A 20,120-nucleotide genomic window follows, 5' to 3' on the forward strand; every position below is an offset into this window, starting at 1 on the left:
ACCTTAATTTTACAGTTTAAAGTTGCAACCTTATATGTATTTTTTCCTATTCACAAAGCAGTGTTCAAAAACCCTGCTAGTCGAAATCAGATTGGCTCAAGTATTTCGGAATCAGCATTTTGCCAGTTTCTGATGAGCCGAACTCAAATTACCCGAGGCTCTACCCTAATCTATCCTCTTTAAAGGTCCAACCGATATCCTTCAAAAGAATGTAGTCCTTTTCGCATCAAAAGTGCACAGATGAACCAAATCATAAAATTCAAACTGTTGATATATATTTGAAAGCATCTAGATTGTGTCTGCTAAAAAGCTTTATATTTGGGAAAAGCTTTTATAGTTACCGTACGGTATATAAGCTACATGCTTGCCTCCCAATCCAGCCATCTAATGGAGATCAAGTGAGTAGTTTGATCTAGATCCGACGCATCAATGTATTTTACTTTTATTTATAAATTATATGAATATGAAATTTAATACGTGTCATCATCTGAAAAGGAAAAGATAGGGGTTTGGGGGACAGAGCCAAGAGAGTGAGAGGGAGAGGGTTTCGGGAAGAGAGATGAGAGGTGAGAAAAATAAGGTTAGGGGGAGAGAGACAAGAGACTGTGAGAGGGGTTGGCAGAGAGAGGCAACCGAAAGGGAGAGGATTTGAGGGAGACAAATGAGAGACTGAGGGAGAGGGGTTGGGGGAGAGAGGTGAGAGAGTGGGAGGGAGAGGGTGGGGGATTGATACAAGAGGAGAGAGGGAGATAGACAGATGATTAAAAGAGAGTCGAGAGAGTGAGAGTGAGAGGTTTACAAGAGATGACGGTTTCAAAAAAGTGGAGGTGTCTTTCTAAATTTTGTTTGAGCAAAAAAATAATCTCAAAAAATTTAACTGGTCCAGGGGTCGAAGATATAATGCTGCCAAAAACTTTTTAAAACTCTAAATCTGTTCAGAAATGGTACACCAAAATAGAGTATACAAAGAAATCAAGATATCCACAAACCACCCAAATTTTTCCAAAGACAATACTCTGCAAGGCGACTTAAGAGCTCACCAAGGCTCACTTGGGGTAGTGTCCCAGTCCTTGGGCGAGCCGGAAGTCTAAAACACTCACGAAGTGCTCAAAATTGAACATTTTCACCAAGTAAAGGGCTAACATCTCACGAGCTTCAAGTATTCCACTGAAATTTAATTCGTTAAGCTTTGCCAACACAAAACATCATCTCTCTAAGTTACAATCAATTGAATCTCCAAAAAGAAAAAGAAAAACAAAAGCTGCCAAAGAGAACCCGAGTTATACAAATCAACAATCAAAACCCGTAGTAATATGTACAGGGGAGGCAGCTATTAGCTCGATATTTGGTCACGAACTCATTAATGGCCTGATAATTACAATCCACAAAGATGGGACTAGCCTCCAAGGATGCTTCAGAGCTAAAAATTGTTTGTCCCTCAAAAGAATGTTTGATTTTGGATCCGCAGCTCATAGCTCATTCGATCGGAGAGCAGATTGAATCCATTGTCCGCAAGCATTTTGAGTTCATAAAGTGCATACATAATTTTTCTGCATACAATCAGATCGAGAGTGGCTTGTGTCGAATTCTTTGGTCCTCACAGCAACCTATTGTGGGCTTCAAGCATGGCTGCTCTCTCCTGCAGTCATCGGCAGCACGGAAATCCCATCTCAGATATCTTCGACTCTAGGGAATATACGCAGCACATCCTTCTCTTTCTACACACACACAGGCACTCGCGTTATTGGTTAGCGTGTTAATAATGCATGTCCATTTTCATTGACACCACAACTTACTCCCACTTCAAACATCCATTTTCTCTGATACCAAAGAACTCTCTCTCCCACACACACAGGCACACTTTCTCTCTCTAACACACACATAGAGATGCGCATGCCCATTATTGGTTAGCATGTTAATCAATGTTTCCAAATATGCTGGGTGCCTAGGCGGGCGCCCAAGATCCTTGAGGGGCCTAGGTTCAAAAGGGGCAAGGGGTTTTTAGGAATCTAGTTTTAGGTTCAAATTTTGTATAAAAAGAGGTATTTTTTATAATCCAAACTAAAAACACCAAAAATGCCTCACGGATATTTTTACACCTAGGCGGGTCTACCCAGGCACCTAGGGACTGCTGGCCTAGTTAGTCAGCCCAGGCCCCCCAGCCCACCTAGGTACTGGGCAGATTGCTTTTTGAAATAATGATGTCAATCATGTACCATTTTCTATGATAGCACAACTCTCTCTCTCTCTGTTTCCTTCCCTAGTTTCAGTGTTCCATTCGAACTTCAACTTAGGGGTTTAAAGTTACAGGATTGAGCCCTAGTGAGGAAAAAATCTAGGAAGATAAGCATTCACCTCATTTTGAGCACTCTCTGCAGGGAACCAATGCATTAGAATTCCGAGGTGCATGACCGCTGGGATCAACTTAAACATGAGTGGAGTAGTTACCTGCACCACAACAAAATGCATCAGATAATATGGAAGGACAGTAGAAGAAATTGCAGGGATATTGCTCTTAAGTGGAATATCACAGCAAGATTACCAGGCTGAGTGCTGTAGTTCCCAAAAGTAGAAGATACATTTTCCCCTGAAATACAAATACCAATGTACTAACTTAATGGTGGATCATAAAGTTGCTAACCAATTAAGATTGCAATAGAATCATCAAATCATGCCAATTAGAGTAGCAACACTGCTCAAGAGTGACCAGTTGCATAGTTGTCCAGAAATATCCAATATATGATCTTACACAAGTAAGTGCATGCACATGCGCACACACACCAACAAAGAGAGAGAGAGAGAGCACCTCAATAAGATGCAGATTTGAGGCGCGGCTTAAAAGAACAAATGCAAACTCTCCAATTTGAGCAAGTGATAGTCCCACCTAGAGAGAAAACATGAAAGCCATCAGAATAATATGAGTCACCAACTAAATGGAAGTTCCACAGTGCCAATGAGAGGACGAGGGAAATACTGACAAGAAATGATGTCCGGATGTTGTATCCAAACCCCTTGATCACCAATGCAATCACAATTGTCTTTATAACCACAACAAGAATCACAGATGCTAGCAATATATCTACATGACTCCATAAGAACTGGACATGTATGAGCATTCCAATACTGGCTAGAAAGAGAGCCGCAAATAGGTTTCGAATTGGCTCCACCTGAAAATAAATTAAAATGAAAAGTAACATATGATAAGCAACAAATTTGTATCTCTGCTCATCCATTGTAAAATAAATAACCCTCAGCTCGAAAAACCACCCCCCACACCCACCTGCAGCCCAAAAAACTGAGGTGCTTCAATTTATCGTAAAGAGAAAAAATTGCCACGGGATAGCAGCCCCTAAGCCACACACACATTGCTTGAATGCAGAAGAGATCAATGCAAAATTCAATAATGAAATTTGCAAGAACTTATAACACTAAAACTTTGAATCAGCCAAATTCCTATCCACATCAAATAGCCTAAGTTCCCATGATTCAATCTGCTCTATTATGTTCACATTATGTAGCATATGTCTTTACTTTGAGAACTCTTTTCATTTAATAATTGACAATTTCATTAATGAGAAGAAACATAAAAAATAACAAAGGAAAAGGAGAATATGGACTTAGAAGATGCGTTCATGAGGGATAACAAAAATTGTGGAAAACAAACAATAAAGGGTCATGTGAGAGGAAAGGACTCCCCTAAAAGTAAATTAGCTCTCCCCATAACTTGAACCACACAACTTGGCTTCCTAGCTTGCATCCCCCAGAATGTCAAAAGAGAACTTCTCCATTGCAAATGTCAAAATGTACTTTTCCATTGGATCTCTTATCTTGCACACTTGGAATTCTCTTATAAGAATGCCTGAACATTCTGTTATATATATGTTATTATTGATTATAACTATAGCTTAATCGATCATTTGAGTTAGTTTCCTTATGGAAGTTTGTGTCTCTCAATCTTCAATTCTTAACATGTATAAACCCAAAAAAATCCTGAACATGTAGTTTAATTGAAGTGGCTCCAAGAATGCATATCTGACTAGGTTTAGCTTCTGGGCTTAATGCTCATGGCATATGGGCTCCAAACTAGCCTACTAAGGTAGGATCCCAAGTTTATCACACCAAGGAGAAAAAGGACCACAATTGCCTGTGTGATCATTGAAGAACAATATCAGAAAGAAGAGCATACCTGATCTAGTGTATGTTGAGCAAAATCAGTGTTAGATATCATAACCCCAGCAACAAATGAACCAAGTTCAAGACTCAGCCCCAATTTATCACTGCACTGGAAGCATAAAAACAATACTATATATCATGAAGCAGAATAGCTAAACAAGGGAACATTCATTCAATATTTTTATAGCCATGGACTATAAGAAATTTGACTTGAAGAAGATAAATTTCTTCAGTACATTACTGTAGCCAAAACACATGAAAACAAGCAAACAAGCACTCGCACATGCTCCCTGTATGTATGTGCACGCGCACATCGAGACTGCATATTTTAGATACCACATATGCATTATAGCTTACAACCATGTCTATAGCATAGAGATTTTATACACATTGTAATCTATATAATACAAATATCGATACGATGTACATAATAAGAGTAACATATAAGTAACCAATATACAGAAATAAACAGTCCATTATATAGAAATACACAGCGCATTGCATAACTGCAACATCATGTTCAACCTTGATATATGGAAAAAAGACAGCATTTTATCACTTACCCAAGCTACCAATAAGCAGAAAGCCACAGATGCCAGCTGATAAAGTTCATTTGTCTACAAATGACCAGACAGGTAACACAGTTAATCTTCCAACTAGACTAGCAGGATATGGAGCACATCAATATATATATATATATATATATATATATATCGCAAAGGTATTTCGTTTTTTTCCATATATAACCAAGAAAAAAACACTAATCAAGCAAATACCAACATTAAATGACACAGCATCACTCACTTGCGAGGAAAGCTGGATCATTAACTTCAAGAACCGAGGAACAAAAGACCAAGACAAAATAGATGTAGCCATTAAGAACAGGGACAAAACCAGCAACCTGCAGGATATGAAACAGAATCAGGTAAAGTTATATACCGTCTGATCATACTGCCATGTCAAACATAAAAAACAAAGTAAGCATTGCTTAATAGGGGCACAAGATTTCTGCAAAAAAATGAGACTAAGCATTACAATGCCCATTACATATCACATGATATTAGTGATCTTACAAGATTTATCAAGTCACATGAAACTAAGCATTAAAATGGCCATCACATAAGTGGGATCTTTGGAGGGGGACAGAGTCAATGCAGATACAAATGAGTCCACAACCAAAGTGGTCACAATCCAAATTACCCAAAAAGTCTACCACAAACATTTTATATGTGAGCTGGTTTGTATATCCTGCTTCTTCCTGACATGTCAGCACATTCTGGAAAAGGTATGCAGAGGAATCCCCTATATTCATACCATATGTTCTTTGAAACATAAAAGCTCATGAAACACCATGCACTCCCTACAGATTTTTGCAGAACTGACATAGATGAGAACTTTATTTATGAGCAATCATATGACTGGTTATCATTTGTTCTTTTTTATATTTTTGGAGTAAAAAGACCTCTCATCTAAGTTGGCTAATGGAAGAAAAAAAGTTGACACTCTTTGCACCAAAATATTGGCTATGTGACCAAGGTAGTGTTTGACATAAATGAATGACCACATCCCAACTACATGTAAGGATATACTCCATAGGATATAACTCCATGATAATCGTGGACCAAGACAAGTAAAAAAATAGAAAAATAAACATAACAAGAATAAATATCATTATGATAAAAACATAACAACAAATATGGATACAAAAGCATGAATAAGTATCCAATCGCAGAATGGATGAATATGCAACCTGTGAACAAATTCTAAATCACTTACAACTTCGCCATAGACATAACTCCTTGAAAAATTCCACTATTGCCACCCAGAACTGGGAGCAAAGCAAATAGCAATCCAACAGCACAATCCTGAGAATTATGTAGAGAAAACAGTTAATGCCAAAAAAGCCTGAGGTTATACAAAAGTTTTCGAGATTGTTGTGTATTTTAATACAAAATATCCTCAAAGAGAAAACAGCCATACACTATATTCAGATAAACATCTGCAAACAATACCTGCAGAATAAGAGTTCCTATTGTGATTTGGCCATGAATTACATTAGAACTACTGCGTTCCACCAAAAATTTCAGCACCTAGAAATGGTCACTTAAATCATTAGTGAGAAAACTCAACCATGAAAACTGAAAAAGTTTTGAGGAAAAAAAAAAAACCTAGACATATTACCACGGCAGTTGATGACATTGATAAAAATGTACCAACAAATATGCCCTCAGACAAATTTGCACCACATAACTGCATGCAACAAGATTAACCTCAGTTAGAGAAAACCTCCTGCTTATAATGCATTCCTCAATAATGAGAAAAACAAAGAACAAGAATGTGGAATATATAGTGACTAAATTTGAGGAATTACCAAGGCAGTTATGCCACACAGGCACATAAAAATGACAATCTGAAGTAACCCACCAAGAACAGCAACAGCCCCAACAGCTCTTAACTATACCAGAAGAGGGCTACCACAGTAAGAGCAATTACAAACACAAAAAGCATAACAGATGTTTCAAAGCACATAATATGGTGAAAATTAAGTACTGTAAGATGCTGAATACGCATAATAGTTGTCTATAGTTGGTGAAAGATACCTTAGGCAAAGAGAATTCAAGGCCTAAAGCGAAAAGGAGAAAGACCACACCAAACTGTGCCACAGTCTCAACCTGTATGCAACATGAAGACCAATGTGAGCAATAATACATTGCACAGTGAAGATATTTAATTACTGAGATATGTCTATCCAAATATGGGAGACAGACCAATAGTCTATCTAGGTTCTACCCATCAAAAGAAAAGAGTTTACAAAGGTTCCATAAATATAAACATTTGCCCTTCTGCTGTAAGTTTAAATTTCAACAAAAATCAAAGATGATGTTGCCATCAGAAAAGTTGCAGCACTTATCTGGCAAATACAGTGTGAAAGAACTCAGCTCGGGCTCGAGGCTTGGCCCCCGCAGGAGCCGAGTAACTCGGGGGCGAGTCCAAGTCCCAAAGGGATAAAAATTTGAAATAAAAAAATGTTAAAAATAAAAAAAACCAGTAAAAAGCAAGCTAAACTATAAACCACATCAAAAGTCTAAAAAAGAGGAAAAAAATGTAAAAGATTAGTTTAGTAAAAAGCAAACTAAACTATAAGCCACATCAAACGTTTAAAAAAGAGGAAAAAATGTAAAAGATTAGTTTTGGAAAAAAAAAATGATTTATAGCTGGAAACAATTTAGGGAAAAAAAAACAGGAAATGGAAAAATACAGCATATGATAAGAAAAACTCAAACATCATCATCAAAAAAATCAAAGTTTATATAAACATAGTTATACATTGATTCATTAAAAATTAAAAATTTTCATTTTTTTTTTCATACGTCTGAGTTTGTATCCAGAACTCAGCCCCGTAAGGTGCCAAGTTCGAGTAACTCGGCCAAGCCCAAGTTGACTCAGCCGGTTCTTATAAGCTCGGGCATTGATATAGCCAGAAAAATATATATTCAATGCTACTTATACTGATTAAAGCAAAATAGAAGTATATGGTGCTACTGGTTCTAAAGTCAATCTCTAAATTGCAACTATGGATACCACACAATGGCTTTTCCAGGAGGATCCAACAACTCTTTTTGTAAAGCTAGCTTAACTTAGAAAATTTTGAAAGTGATCTGGTGTGCTTATGCTCATTTAACCACCTAATGGGGCTTCACTATCAGCGCAGAAGTTGCAAAAGGAAAGCTCAAAGAAAGTGTAATGCACCTACTTTTCAAATGGTGAGAAGCCCATTTTACCAAAATATTGCATCAATAACCATTGAGATTTCCAGGGAACAAGTCATTTAATTGAAAATAAGATACTTATATCCAGGAAATTGAAAATAACAGAAAACACTCATGCAACCGGTATGACTCTGATGAGAATATCATGCAAAGGTCCCAAAGGGGAACATTTTCGAATAAAAACACTGCAGTTACTTGATTGTGAACTGATGTTGAGAGCAATAGATCTCCCCTAACTTGACACTGCCATAGAGGTTTAAAATAGTGCTTCAAATATTGCCCAAGTCGACTCAAGACACGGGAGAGTTATTGCTTAGTCAAGAACAGGGTACATATAGTACTCTGGCATGTACTATACAGAATTGCCTAAGAACTGTACAAACTATACAAACTCGGGATGACTTGCCCAAGTTTTTACAGTACTCAGGCGAGCAGCTAAAGTACTCGCCTGAGTACTGTACAAGTCACAGTTTAGAAGGGAGGTCGAAAATTTGTCCCCATTTTTCCTTTGCTTTCTTCGATTTGAGCCCAGGTTCGCAACTTGCACTGAAATTGAGTCCTTAAAATGATTGTAGCCTAACTATATGGTAGAAACATTTGATATGGTGATGGACTTTGAGATGGAAAATTTTGGCCAAGGTTTTTTCTCGATTTTGAAAAGTGACAATTTCTTAGCAATTGCTGGTTGACTTTTGATCAAGTTTGATTCCTATGCCTATTTTTGTGTTCTTGCTTCAATCCCAGGCTTCATTTTTAAAAAAGAAAGCACTAGAGATATTTCAAATTTAGATTACTATTCATCTGAATTTTTCAATAGTATCTAAACTCGGAAACCAGAGCTAGTATCAGGTTTTCGATTGGAGTTGTGTGATGAAGCATTAACAATGGTTCGAGGCATCAATTCACACTATGTTCAAAGATCCGGGGGGGGCGAGGGGGATATGCGTCAAAATTTTGGGCATGTTTCCTTTTTTTGAATTGAAATGTATGAAATTGATTATTTTTTACTAAACCTATTATAATTGATTTGTAAGTCCTTTTGTTTATACTCTTATGTTTTTTTATGATTTATTTCATTTTTTATTTTAATTTTTTTTCATATTTTCTATTTTTTCAAGCCAATAACACCATTTTTTTTATTCAATGTTTTATACACATCTTTTGATTTAGCATATTTTTTTATAATTTGTAATTATTATTCAGGTATTTCACTTTTCCTATCTTGTAAAATATTTTTGGGCCTATTTTCAGGCTAAGGCAGGACTTGGGCAAGTCAACTCAGACTTGCCCGAGTTACTCGACTCAGCAAGGGGCTGAGTCCTCAGCTCAAGCTGTTAAATCAAACATTAATATTATATTAGAAAAGGTACGAAATGAAAGAGAGCAAAAATAAGCATAGTTGAGTGTACGATCCATTTCATGGTAACTATGGTGCCAAAACCTTGGTGATGGGCAACATATGAACAAAAAGAAAAAAAAAAAGAGAAAAAAAAAAAGCAACTTTAGCCAGCCTCGGTAGAGAAGAGGAAACCATATAGAACAAAGCACTACTCTCATCCTGATGAAATTAAAATATATTATCTTCTAATAACTCCATAAACAGTTGCAACTTGCCTGTACTATTTCACTAATGAAACTCAAGCCCCCCGGACCTATGAGGGAACCTGCAAGGAGATAACCCGTAATAACCTGCACTAAACAGAAGGTTATTAATGAAATTTAAGGACAGAAGGACAGACTCATGAAGTCTGTAAAAACTGAATATTTCATGAATCTCTACGAGGAGTTACAACAAAAGAATACTAACTGGTTGCCCCAAGCAGGCCAAGGTAATTCCACCAACTGTAGCAGAAACAATTACAACCACTAGGTCTGAAATTAACCTGCAAGGAACTCAATATGGAAGATTGAAAGCATGATTCGCATGTATAAAGTAAGTAAGACACGATAAAATATGTTAAAAAAAAACCAAAGCACTACTGTGTCTAATTGCCTACATTGTAAATTCTCAAACTAAACCATTAAAAAGTTGGAGCACCCCTACCTTACGTCCACTTGAAGCACAGGATACTTTGATTTTCGATTGGACATTATGAATACATTGTCCTGCCCAGATGCGAGGCACAAAAGTTGGAAAGTAACAGAAGACACAAGAAAGGAAATTAAACAGGGAACATATCATCTATTCAAATTGCTTTCATTAAGGTTATTAATACTACACATTTTTCTCAAATGTACCTTTTTATCTATCAACGTCGGCATATCATCAGACCCCTCGTTGTCCAGGGCAAAGACATCTTGCAACTGGAATGATCTAGTGCCACTATGAGAAAGAATACTACAATGTTAAATGAACAAGATATGGACAAAACTCCATTACATAGAATGACATTCCAAAGTTAGCTTCATGGATAAATCTAGTTTATTAACTTACTTTGCTTCTTGAGTATCATTTTTCTTGGACTTCTCATGAGTAACTCTTGCAACAGTCTCCAATACGCCCTGTAAGTATTAACAGTAGAAATTCAACAGTTGCAAATAAAAATAGAAAATCACCAGCATGCAAAGGCAGATTCCAAACTGTTCATGTCAAAACTGCTTTCAGCAACATCAATTTATACAGAAAAGTAAACAGAAAAAGCAATTATGCATGAACTTTTGATCAGCCATGTTTCAATTCTCAATGGTAACTGTAATACATCCATTAATGTTAACCACAGCCCAAATCACACAATAAAGCTCAAAAATACTGAAATAAACTGGTAAGATGTGCTGTAATTGGTAGATGTAAGACAACTCCAAGTTCATCAATTGTGACTATCTACATCCATTTATTGTGCTAGGGTTTCTGTCACAAAAACTTCATCAAGAAACACACTTCTTTAAAACACAAAAATTCAAGTCACATTACGATATATCATGGGGCTTTGCCAACGATGATCTAAACTTCAAAACAGAAGTCTCTCTCCTTCAAAATGAATATATTCAGTGTCTAGCTTGGAAAAATATAGTTTACTTTCCACCATGTACTCCAAACACCAAAGTAGTTAAGTGTCTTAAGTGCTATAAGAACCCTCATCAAAGTGGGAAACGTCATAACAAGGCCTCCTATGATTTCAATAGAGTAAAGGATTTATGAATTGTTTATCAAAAAAAAGAAAAAAAGGATTTATGAATTGGGTTGTGGCAATTACACTCAAATAGCATAGCACTTGTATAATTAAGAAGAATCCACTAATGAATATAGGGCAACAGTCCTAGTCAAATCTCATATCACAATGTCTAAGCAATGATGAAGGGATACCTCTATAATTCTGCTTGCCTAAGGTATCAGTGTAGATGCACTTTGATACCAGTTGTGCAATAGACATGGCAGGATACGGTGGGGATGCAATTCAGCCATATCCTGCTTGTTACTTTGAGTTTGTTGAGATCAATGTTTCAAAACCTGGTGATTCTTGATCCGGATCGTCAATCCAGATGACAAACCGGTCAGGATCAAACTGGTTTTGGGATGGTATGGCCCATTTCCCCCTAAAACCCCTCCATTTATATTTTCTTTTTTTTGCTTTTTCTAAAGCTTATCTAATGTCTTCTTAGGTCCTACATAAATCCCCAGCCCATCCCAATTTCAATTTTTATGTTATTTTTATTTTTTAATATTTTCTAGATCACCAATTCTAACCAATCTGGTTGCCAACACAGAGATCCCTTTGACTTACACATTCAATTTCTTAAACTTTGAGTGTAAGTTTATTTATTCTAAACTTTGAATGTAAGGCTACAACAAATCCTTTTCTAAGTTTGATCTGTATATGTTTTAGCTTCCTAAATTGATTATGTTTATCATGCCCGTATCGTAGCATGTCCTATGGTTTCAACACGCCAGATAGGACACCCATACCCACATTTGTGTCTTTAATTTGTTTCAAAAGCCGAGTCAATCTATGCATCCAGTATCTTTGCCCACTATATTTACATGTATGCATCATAGGTCTATGCTATGAGAAGTGTTATAAACTCATATTCAAGCATAACATATTCAACGGAGGTACAAATACACACAAGAGAGTCTTCCATGATACCATTGCAAAACCTTAAGCACCCTATACGAGAGAACTATGAATAACAAGAAGCGTACATGACAAATTATCGGCATTCCATAGAAAGGGAAAAAACACATTAAGAATCACATTATTTTAATATTTGAACATTTAATAAGTTGTATGAACATTAGCTTCAGTTTCTGGGATACTGCCTATTTCTCCAAAGAGGTAACAGACAAGATAATTAGCCAAAGTACTTTATTCTAATCATGGAAAATGAAATGTTCTATCAAAAAAGACAAAATCAAGCCGACCTGTTGATCTGCTACAGTGCTATTAAAGCTACTCCCATCAGATCCTGCCATAAAGAAACAACCACTAAATACAAACGATATTAAAATGCAAACTTAATATAGCACTCCCCACCCAAATATGAATCAAATACCAGTGATCATATATTGTTATCAAACAGTTACACAAAATGAGCAGCAACCAGAGCCGACAAACTTTTTTAGCAAGATAGAAATGAGGTTCCCATACCAAATTACTGGAAAAGTAAGGGCATAGCAGAATGGCAGAGCAAGTATAAAATAGCAATGAATTAATTCTCCAGAATGCAAAAATATCAATTCCACTATAAATTCTTCATTTTTTTGGGGAAGAACCACTTAAAGGTCTTCATGTGCATATCAATTGTTCAATCATAGTGAAATCTACGAGAAAGAGGACTGAAATTGAACACAAATCAACAGATCCAAAACACCAGAATTCCATGAAAAGCAAAAAATATTCGAAAAAACTACAAGGAACACGAAGCAAGAAATGAGTGAAAAGAGAGCCCAACCCTCTGGTTGATCCTGCTCTGAAAACTCATTCTCCAAAACCCGATCAAACATCTTTGCGATGCTCCCTTCTCCTGGATCTGGAGGCGTCGCCTGAAAACTCAAGTTCCCGTAGAACTTTTCCCTGATATCTTTATCAGATATTCCGGCAATGCAGGCCGGAAGAATCGCCATGGCAACAAATATCACGGCGATCCACTTCTTCACCATTGTAAGGCTCCAGCAAAAAACTAGCTTGAAAATCCCAACTTAAAAATTTGTTGAGATATAGGGCATATTCTCCCCTGAGAAAGAGCAAAAAATCATTTCAAATTAATTGGGAGAACTCGATTTCAAAATTATTTTTCCTTTTTTTATATTATTTTTCCCTTGCGCAGGGATCTGCAGCTACACGAGGCTTTGTCGTTTCTTCAAAGGAAATCAGGGGGGAACCACATAGAGTGCAGTGAGAGCCATAAATTTCGTTAAGGGTAACCACGTTGTATAAACTATGCTGCCGCGGGATCATACTGTTTATATAATCCTGCTGATATAAAACCCACTTTCTTGGACTGTTTGGAGGACACGGCTTCCATGAGTATAAATGAGTTGCCTCTTAAATATCTATTTTTGAGATGGATTGGTGGACTTAATTTTTAAGGACATATAATCTCTGACATGGACATCATGAATAAATAAATAAAATTTTTAAAATTAAAAAATTAATTCTATTAAAAAAAAATTTGGACCTATTTGCATCCACTTTTAAAAGGGTGCAGTTGGCATACTGATGCATCCGTAATTGTAGAGGTAAGGTGCACATTCAAATTTTATCATGGTATATAATTTTGATATAAAATGTTCTTAGGATTATCTCAAAATCTATTTTTATATCTAATTATAAATTTTAAATTTTAAAAATGGTTAAAATCAAGTAGATCCATAAAACATATGAAAATCTTGAAAATAGACGGTGTAGATAATATGTTGTAAAATGCACTATTTCTCGGACTTAAAATCTTTTTATTTTTCATGGTCATACATCTCGATGTCGAGATGATCAATCATAACGTTTTTCAATATTAAAACTACCTTTTTCGATGGATTTTTGAGATACATCTGTATTTCTACATTATAAGGTTGCATCCTTGTATAAACTTTTTCCTTTTTAAAATGGATGCTTTATACCTTAGGACCGCTTGTTGTGTAAATGTGGTCTAGCTCGCATGAAACAGTTTTTTTTTTTTAAGTATCACATTTTGGGAGCTAAGAATCACTAGATGATTATTTTTAAAATATAAAATTTGAATTTTGATTTTTTTAATACTTAGATCGCACCCACAAAAATTGGATGCTCTCAATTCAGTCTTGAGAAGACATATTTTTTCAAATGTGAGAGTGTGTTTTGGAATTTTTTTTGTTTTTATTTTTTAATGAGATTAGTGTAGGGGTTAGCGATGTTACATCCCTAAGATTTTATCATAAATCGATTGTTACACAAGATAGTAAATGGACAATGTACTCCCAAGCCAAGATAGTAAATGGACAATGCACTCCCTCGGGGAGCATGAAATCTCTTGGCTTTTTTTACTTTTAAGACCATATTCCTGCGGGTTCATGGTGCACTAGCTCCTTCAGGTGAAAGAAATACTAGCGACATTCTTCCCATGTGAAACTCATGTGATTATTCAAAAAAATAAGATGTAGATTTTGAGTTCTTAAATATTTAGACCTCTCTTTGTATTTAGACGGTCTTTGTGAATTTTGAGTTTTTAAACGTTAAGATTTCTCTAAATTTGGATGGTCTTGTTCAATCCTTGAAATGTGTCCTTTTATAAGGGTAGACCCAAATTTGGAGTGGTTAAATCCCTACCATTCAATTCAGGATCTCGAAAATACTGTTTTTTTTTTTTAACTTTAACACAAACCTTCCGTTAATAGCATCAAAAATTACAAGTTATACAAGGGGACAAAGAATCACCGGAAAAAAATTAACTACCAAAGTGGAGCAGTTAACTTCCCCTTTGGCTAAACAATCAATTTCCTAATTAGCCTCACGATAGTAATGTCGGATATGAGCATTAGGATCTCAATAATACTTTTACTGACCAACATAAAACTTTGATGCATCTTTTCATGAATCCTGAACCTATGAATAATGGAATAAGATTCATGCAGCCAACCCAAATAGTAGGGATAAGATTCGGATGATGATGATGATGACCCATAAAAGATCAACTATTTAACATTCTACTCTAATTTTGATTTAATTTCAAAACACCCATCATCCATCTTTAAAAAGCACATGATCAAGAGTTGAAATTGCTACAAATGGGTAAAATATTGAGTAGTTCATCGGTTTTTAAAATGGGTGTAGTTTGTATAGAGACTAGGCTCTAAACATTCAAATTATAGCCTACTTTCAAATAGCTTCGAGAAATGTGGTTTCAACACTAGAAAACTTTGTGATAGCCTTAAATATATTTTCATTTTTATTTATAAAGTGCAAAACTTCAAAAGTAGTGTAGATCGACAGATTTATGAAAACTTGAAAATCTTGAAAATTGACTGTCCCAAAATACATTACAATATACACAATTTTCAAAACTTGAACTCTATTTTTTCTCATGTCCATGCATCTTGATGTCGAGATGATCAATTTGAGGATATTTGGACATTAAAACAATCTCTAGTAAAAATTTTGAGGTAGGTTCTAATTTGATTGTTTAGAGCCTCGGCTCTATATATATTTTTCCATTTTAAAATTAATTGCTTGATTGAGGATGTTACTTATCAAAATCGAACCCCCAAAGCTCCTTGAATAGGCATGGAGAGGTTGTAGGATGTGCTCCAGCGGGAACATGTAATTGTTTGGCCAAATAAAGAATGGGTCAGGTTCAAGGGAGGGTGAACCATCGCACTCTCCCTCGTCTCCTATGGTTTTTATTTATGAGTATTCTACTGACCATTGGTATATTTAGGAGTATTTTCCTGATCTTTTATGCATTTTTTATTTTGGTGGTTGATGGAGGTTCGATAGAGAATGCAGAAAATGTCCCAAAATGATCAAACCACCTTAAAAATCATTAAACTGTTCAAATAAATTAAGAAATGCGGGCTTCTTAATAAATCTATTTTTGAAATGGATTATAATATTTAATTTTTAAGGACATGTAATTTTTAACGTGGAAATCACGAATATGAATAAATAAAAAAAATTTAAAAATTAAAAATAATAATTCTAGTAAAAAAACAATTGGACCTTTAGGGTATGTTTGGTTCACGCGTAAATATTTCCCGAGAAATATTTACATGTGCATTCTTTTTACAATGTTTGGTAGCACATTTAAAAAGCACTCCGTAAACAATTTTATATGTTTGTAACGCTTGGTTGGTGTGAAAATATTTACACAAAACCTTGAATATGTAATATAATAAATATATCTATTATAAACGATATATTGTATATTATATATTTATTTATTATTATAATAATAATGCTAATATATAATATAAAAAATATAATATTTCTTATATTATATATATTATAATATTAAATTAATATATTTTATAATATAAATATTATATATTATAGATAATGCTAGGAATATATATTATATATAATAAGATATATATCAATAACATAAATATAAATATTTCCTATATATAACATAAAATAATATATTATATTATATTATATTATATTATATTATATTATATATATAATATAATATGAATATATATATATATATATATATATATATATATATATATGTTTAAATATTTTCTATATAATATACATATTGTATATAATAAATATAATATAAATTGGATTTCATAAGCTTTGGTGTGCAAAAATTCCCCATGGAATATTTCCATTGCTCAAGGGGTGTGGTTTCATTTTATCATGTTTTGGCCTTTTCATGGTAAAATATTTTACCATGATAAGATATTTGCATATGCATTTGGAATGAACCAAACGTGTGAAACACAATTTACATATGTAAATATTTTTCAAAAAATATTTACGCAGGAACCAAATGTACCTTTAGTTTCCATTGTTTTTAGATGGAACACCTAATTGCATCCGTCTTTAAGGTGGATGCTTTACACTTTCAGGACCGCATATGTAGAAATGCGGTCTAGCCCGCATGAAACAATTTTTCATAAACTAATGTATCTATAGAGTAGTCACTTTTTAACAATTATTTTAGCAAACAATTATATAAGACTGATATCTTTTATTGTAAAATTAAAGTGCATCTCATAAATCAATTGGAAATGGCTATTTGACATTGGAAAACCATCTAATTACCTATTGCATTGTTAGGATGTATGGATTTGTGGAGAGAGAGAGAGTATCTGGATTGTCTATTTTTTAGATTCTTTAAAATTAGAGAAGAGAGAATATGACCATTTATTTTAAATTTTTTTGAAAATTATAGATACACTTGATTTTAGCTGTTGTTGTAGTCTAAAATTATATAATTAACGATAAAATAGACTTTGGAGCCATCTTAAAAATTTTCCATGCCAAAAGTGTAAGTCCGGATAAAGTTCGGAGGATTGGCTTATTTAGGTTTTAAACACAGTAAATATATTTTATTCAAAAATCTCTTCTAGCTTGGAATGTGGAATTGACAAAAGTAGGCACATTTTTAGATCCAGGTGACCCAAGTGTGGGTTAAATTACCAAAATGCATACACTTGTTCTGAGGTCCAAATCCATAATAATCTTTAATGAAAAACATGTTTTTGGGTATGTAACTCCAAACAAATATAGTTTATTACTTTATGGGGAAAAGTTTATATAGAGCCGAGGCTCTAAAGAATCAAAATTGAGCCTACCTCAAAAATTTCATTAGAAAATGTTGTTTTGATGCTCAAATATCGTCAAATTGATCATCTCGACATCAAGATGCATGGACATGAAAAAAAAACAAAATCTATGTTGTAACGCAATTTTGGACCTTCAATTTTCAATATTTTCAAGATTTCATAAATCTATCAATCTACACTATTTTTGAAGCTTTAAATTTTATAAATAAATATAAAAATATATTTTAAAGCTATCACAGAGATTTTCAATAATGAAGCCACATTTCTCGATACTATTTGAAGGTAGGCTCTAATTTGATTGTTTAGACCTTAGGCTCTATACAAACCGCACCCTTACTTTATTTACATTATTTGACTAAGTAATAAGTGAGTTACCAAAACACCCACACTTCTTGAGGGTCGCAAAAATAGATCACGTGATTTTTTTTTTTAAGACAGCAAACTTGAGGAAATACATAAACGAGATAATTTTCAACAACTTCATTGGTAAAATTATTGATTATATGGTTTTTATTTGACCATTTTACTGACCTGGGTTTATTTATAAGTATTTTACCAAGTATTCTTTTTTATTTTAGTGATTTGAGGGAGGTTTTGTAGAGAATATGAAAAATGCATCAAACCATCTTAAAAATCAATGAGAGTTTAAATAAACTAATATATTTAAGACCCGGTTTCTATGCAGCCAAGCCCGTACATATAGAAATGCGGGCCTATTAATAAATATATTTTTGGGATGGATTTTTGGACTTAATTGATATGTAATCTCTAACATGGAGATCATAAATATGAAAAAATAAATAAAATTTTAAAATTAGAAATAATAATTCTAATAAAAAAACATTTGGACTGTTAGTTTACATTGTTTTTAGATAGAACACCCACTTGGATCCATCTTTAAGATGGATGCTTTACACGTTTTTGGAACGCGTATGTAGTCATGCGGTCCATCCCACATGAAACAATTTTCTATATATTTATGTATGAAGTGGTCACTTTTTAACGATTACTTCATTTAAGTGCCAACTTTATAAACCCAAACCCACTCTATTATGAGGTTTTGAACCCTGAACAAGTGAAGCTCAGTAGATAATATAGTCACTTAAGTTACTTGAGCCTAGTGGCTTAAATACCCATACTCATATGATTTACAAATATATTAAACCTTTTTCATTCAAATATACTTTTTAGATAAGTGGGGTTAGATTACCAAAATGCATATACTTGCTCTATGTTCCAAATCTAAAACATTTCCTTGTTTAATGAAAAACATGTGTGGGTGTGGAACTGGGAACAAGTAGGGTTGTTCATATTATTTGGCTTAAGTGACTTAAATTATCAAAATACCTTTATATATTGAGAGCTACAGAATTGGAGCACTGGTAATTTGTTTTTACTTTAGGATTGTATATTTAGACACCATCTATTTTTTTGTACAATAAAATCACAAACACTTTGAGCAAACCACCCATTGACTTTTTGAGGTGATTTTAAAAAGTTAATGATATTTTCACGAAGAAGAAAAGAGTAAAAATGATATGAAATGATCCAAAATATAATTTCATGTGCAATAAATTGAGAATTCCCAATAATGACTATATGAGATGACAGCCAGTTCAAATAATAACTAAGAGCCCACTAGCAAGATAGACAGTGTGTCGTGACCAAACCACACGCGGAGCAGTGACTTGTTGAATAGTCATAGACACATGGAACGCATGGATTTGTTGCATTTTAATCTGGGTGGGAATTGGATCGGGTTGACCCAAACGGGTCCAGTATGATTCACTTGACTTTGATTGACCTGGGTCATGTTTGGGTTTGGATCAAACTTAAATCTTGTCAGATTGGATCTCGATTGGAGTCACCCAAACCGACTTAACTCGATGTATATTAGTATAGAGAAAGCTTTTTATGTTTTCCCTACAACAAAGAAGTTCTATCCTCCCTCTACCATCCAACCGTCCATTTTTTATCAAGAGAGCCACTCACCGTTTGATCTTAGATCCGACGTCTCAAAGTATTTTATTTTTAGATTTTTTAATACAATTTTTTCTGAAATAAAATTTGGTACGTGCCATCTTCTCATTAGGGCTCACCCATAAAAAATATTAAAATAACTTTTTCATAAAAAAACAATGACCAAAATACCCTTTGAAACTTTCAAAGGTCATTTTATTTTATTGAAAATATATATATTTTTTTATATATTTTTCATTAGTGTGAGTTTAATAGAGGAATGGATATCCAAATTTTGATGTCAAAATAGTCTATAGAAAAAAATTAAAAATAAAATAGAGTAGAGACGTGACATTGTGATTGGGGCAATCTTAGCCCTTCATTAAGAAATGGATGGTTGGATAAAGGGGAGGATCTTCTATGTTATAGAGGAACATAGAAAGCTTTCCCATTAGTATAAATATTTATTAATAATAATAAACATATAAACATAAATTATATACATATGTTAA

At 34.2% G+C, this 20,120-nt stretch overlaps 1 protein-coding gene across 6 annotated transcripts; it reads right to left on the reverse strand.

Annotated features, from left to right (window-relative positions):
* Window positions 1-1,151: 1,151 nt before the first annotated feature.
* On the reverse strand, window positions 1,152-13,395 carry KEA5 (K+ efflux antiporter 5). Of its 6 annotated transcripts, none has more exons than XR_016040400.1 (20): window positions 12,834-13,395; window positions 12,304-12,347; window positions 10,378-10,445; window positions 10,182-10,266; window positions 9,988-10,049; window positions 9,751-9,826; window positions 9,558-9,632; window positions 6,774-6,845; window positions 6,545-6,628; window positions 6,355-6,423; window positions 6,186-6,263; window positions 5,950-6,038; window positions 4,978-5,074; window positions 4,737-4,790; window positions 4,187-4,277; window positions 2,979-3,167; window positions 2,807-2,884; window positions 2,543-2,587; window positions 2,356-2,448; window positions 1,152-1,639 (listed from the first exon to the last, which is right to left on the reverse strand). XR_016040400.1 is itself a non-coding variant. In XM_011630097.3 (20 exons), exons 1-20 carry the CDS (start codon window positions 13,039-13,041, stop codon window positions 1,598-1,600), a joined length of 1,704 nt encoding a protein of 567 aa, XP_011628399.2. In that variant the 5' UTR covers window positions 13,042-13,395; the 3' UTR covers window positions 1,152-1,597. The 6 variants fall into 6 exon arrangements, 4 of the variants coding, with proteins under 4 accessions (XP_011628399.2, XP_020531350.2, XP_088702373.1 ...); XR_016040399.1 differs by having other exon boundaries at window positions 1,152-1,718; XM_011630097.3 differs by having other exon boundaries at window positions 4,187-4,282.
* Window positions 13,396-20,120: the final 6,725 nt, after the last annotated feature.

The sequence above is a fragment of the Amborella trichopoda genome, chromosome 9 (assembly GCF_054954075.1).
Source record: "Amborella trichopoda isolate Santa Cruz 75 chromosome 9, AtrichopodaSantaCruz75HAP2 v2.0, whole genome shotgun sequence".
In the NCBI taxonomy this organism is placed as follows: domain Eukaryota; kingdom Viridiplantae; phylum Streptophyta; class Magnoliopsida; order Amborellales; family Amborellaceae; genus Amborella; species Amborella trichopoda.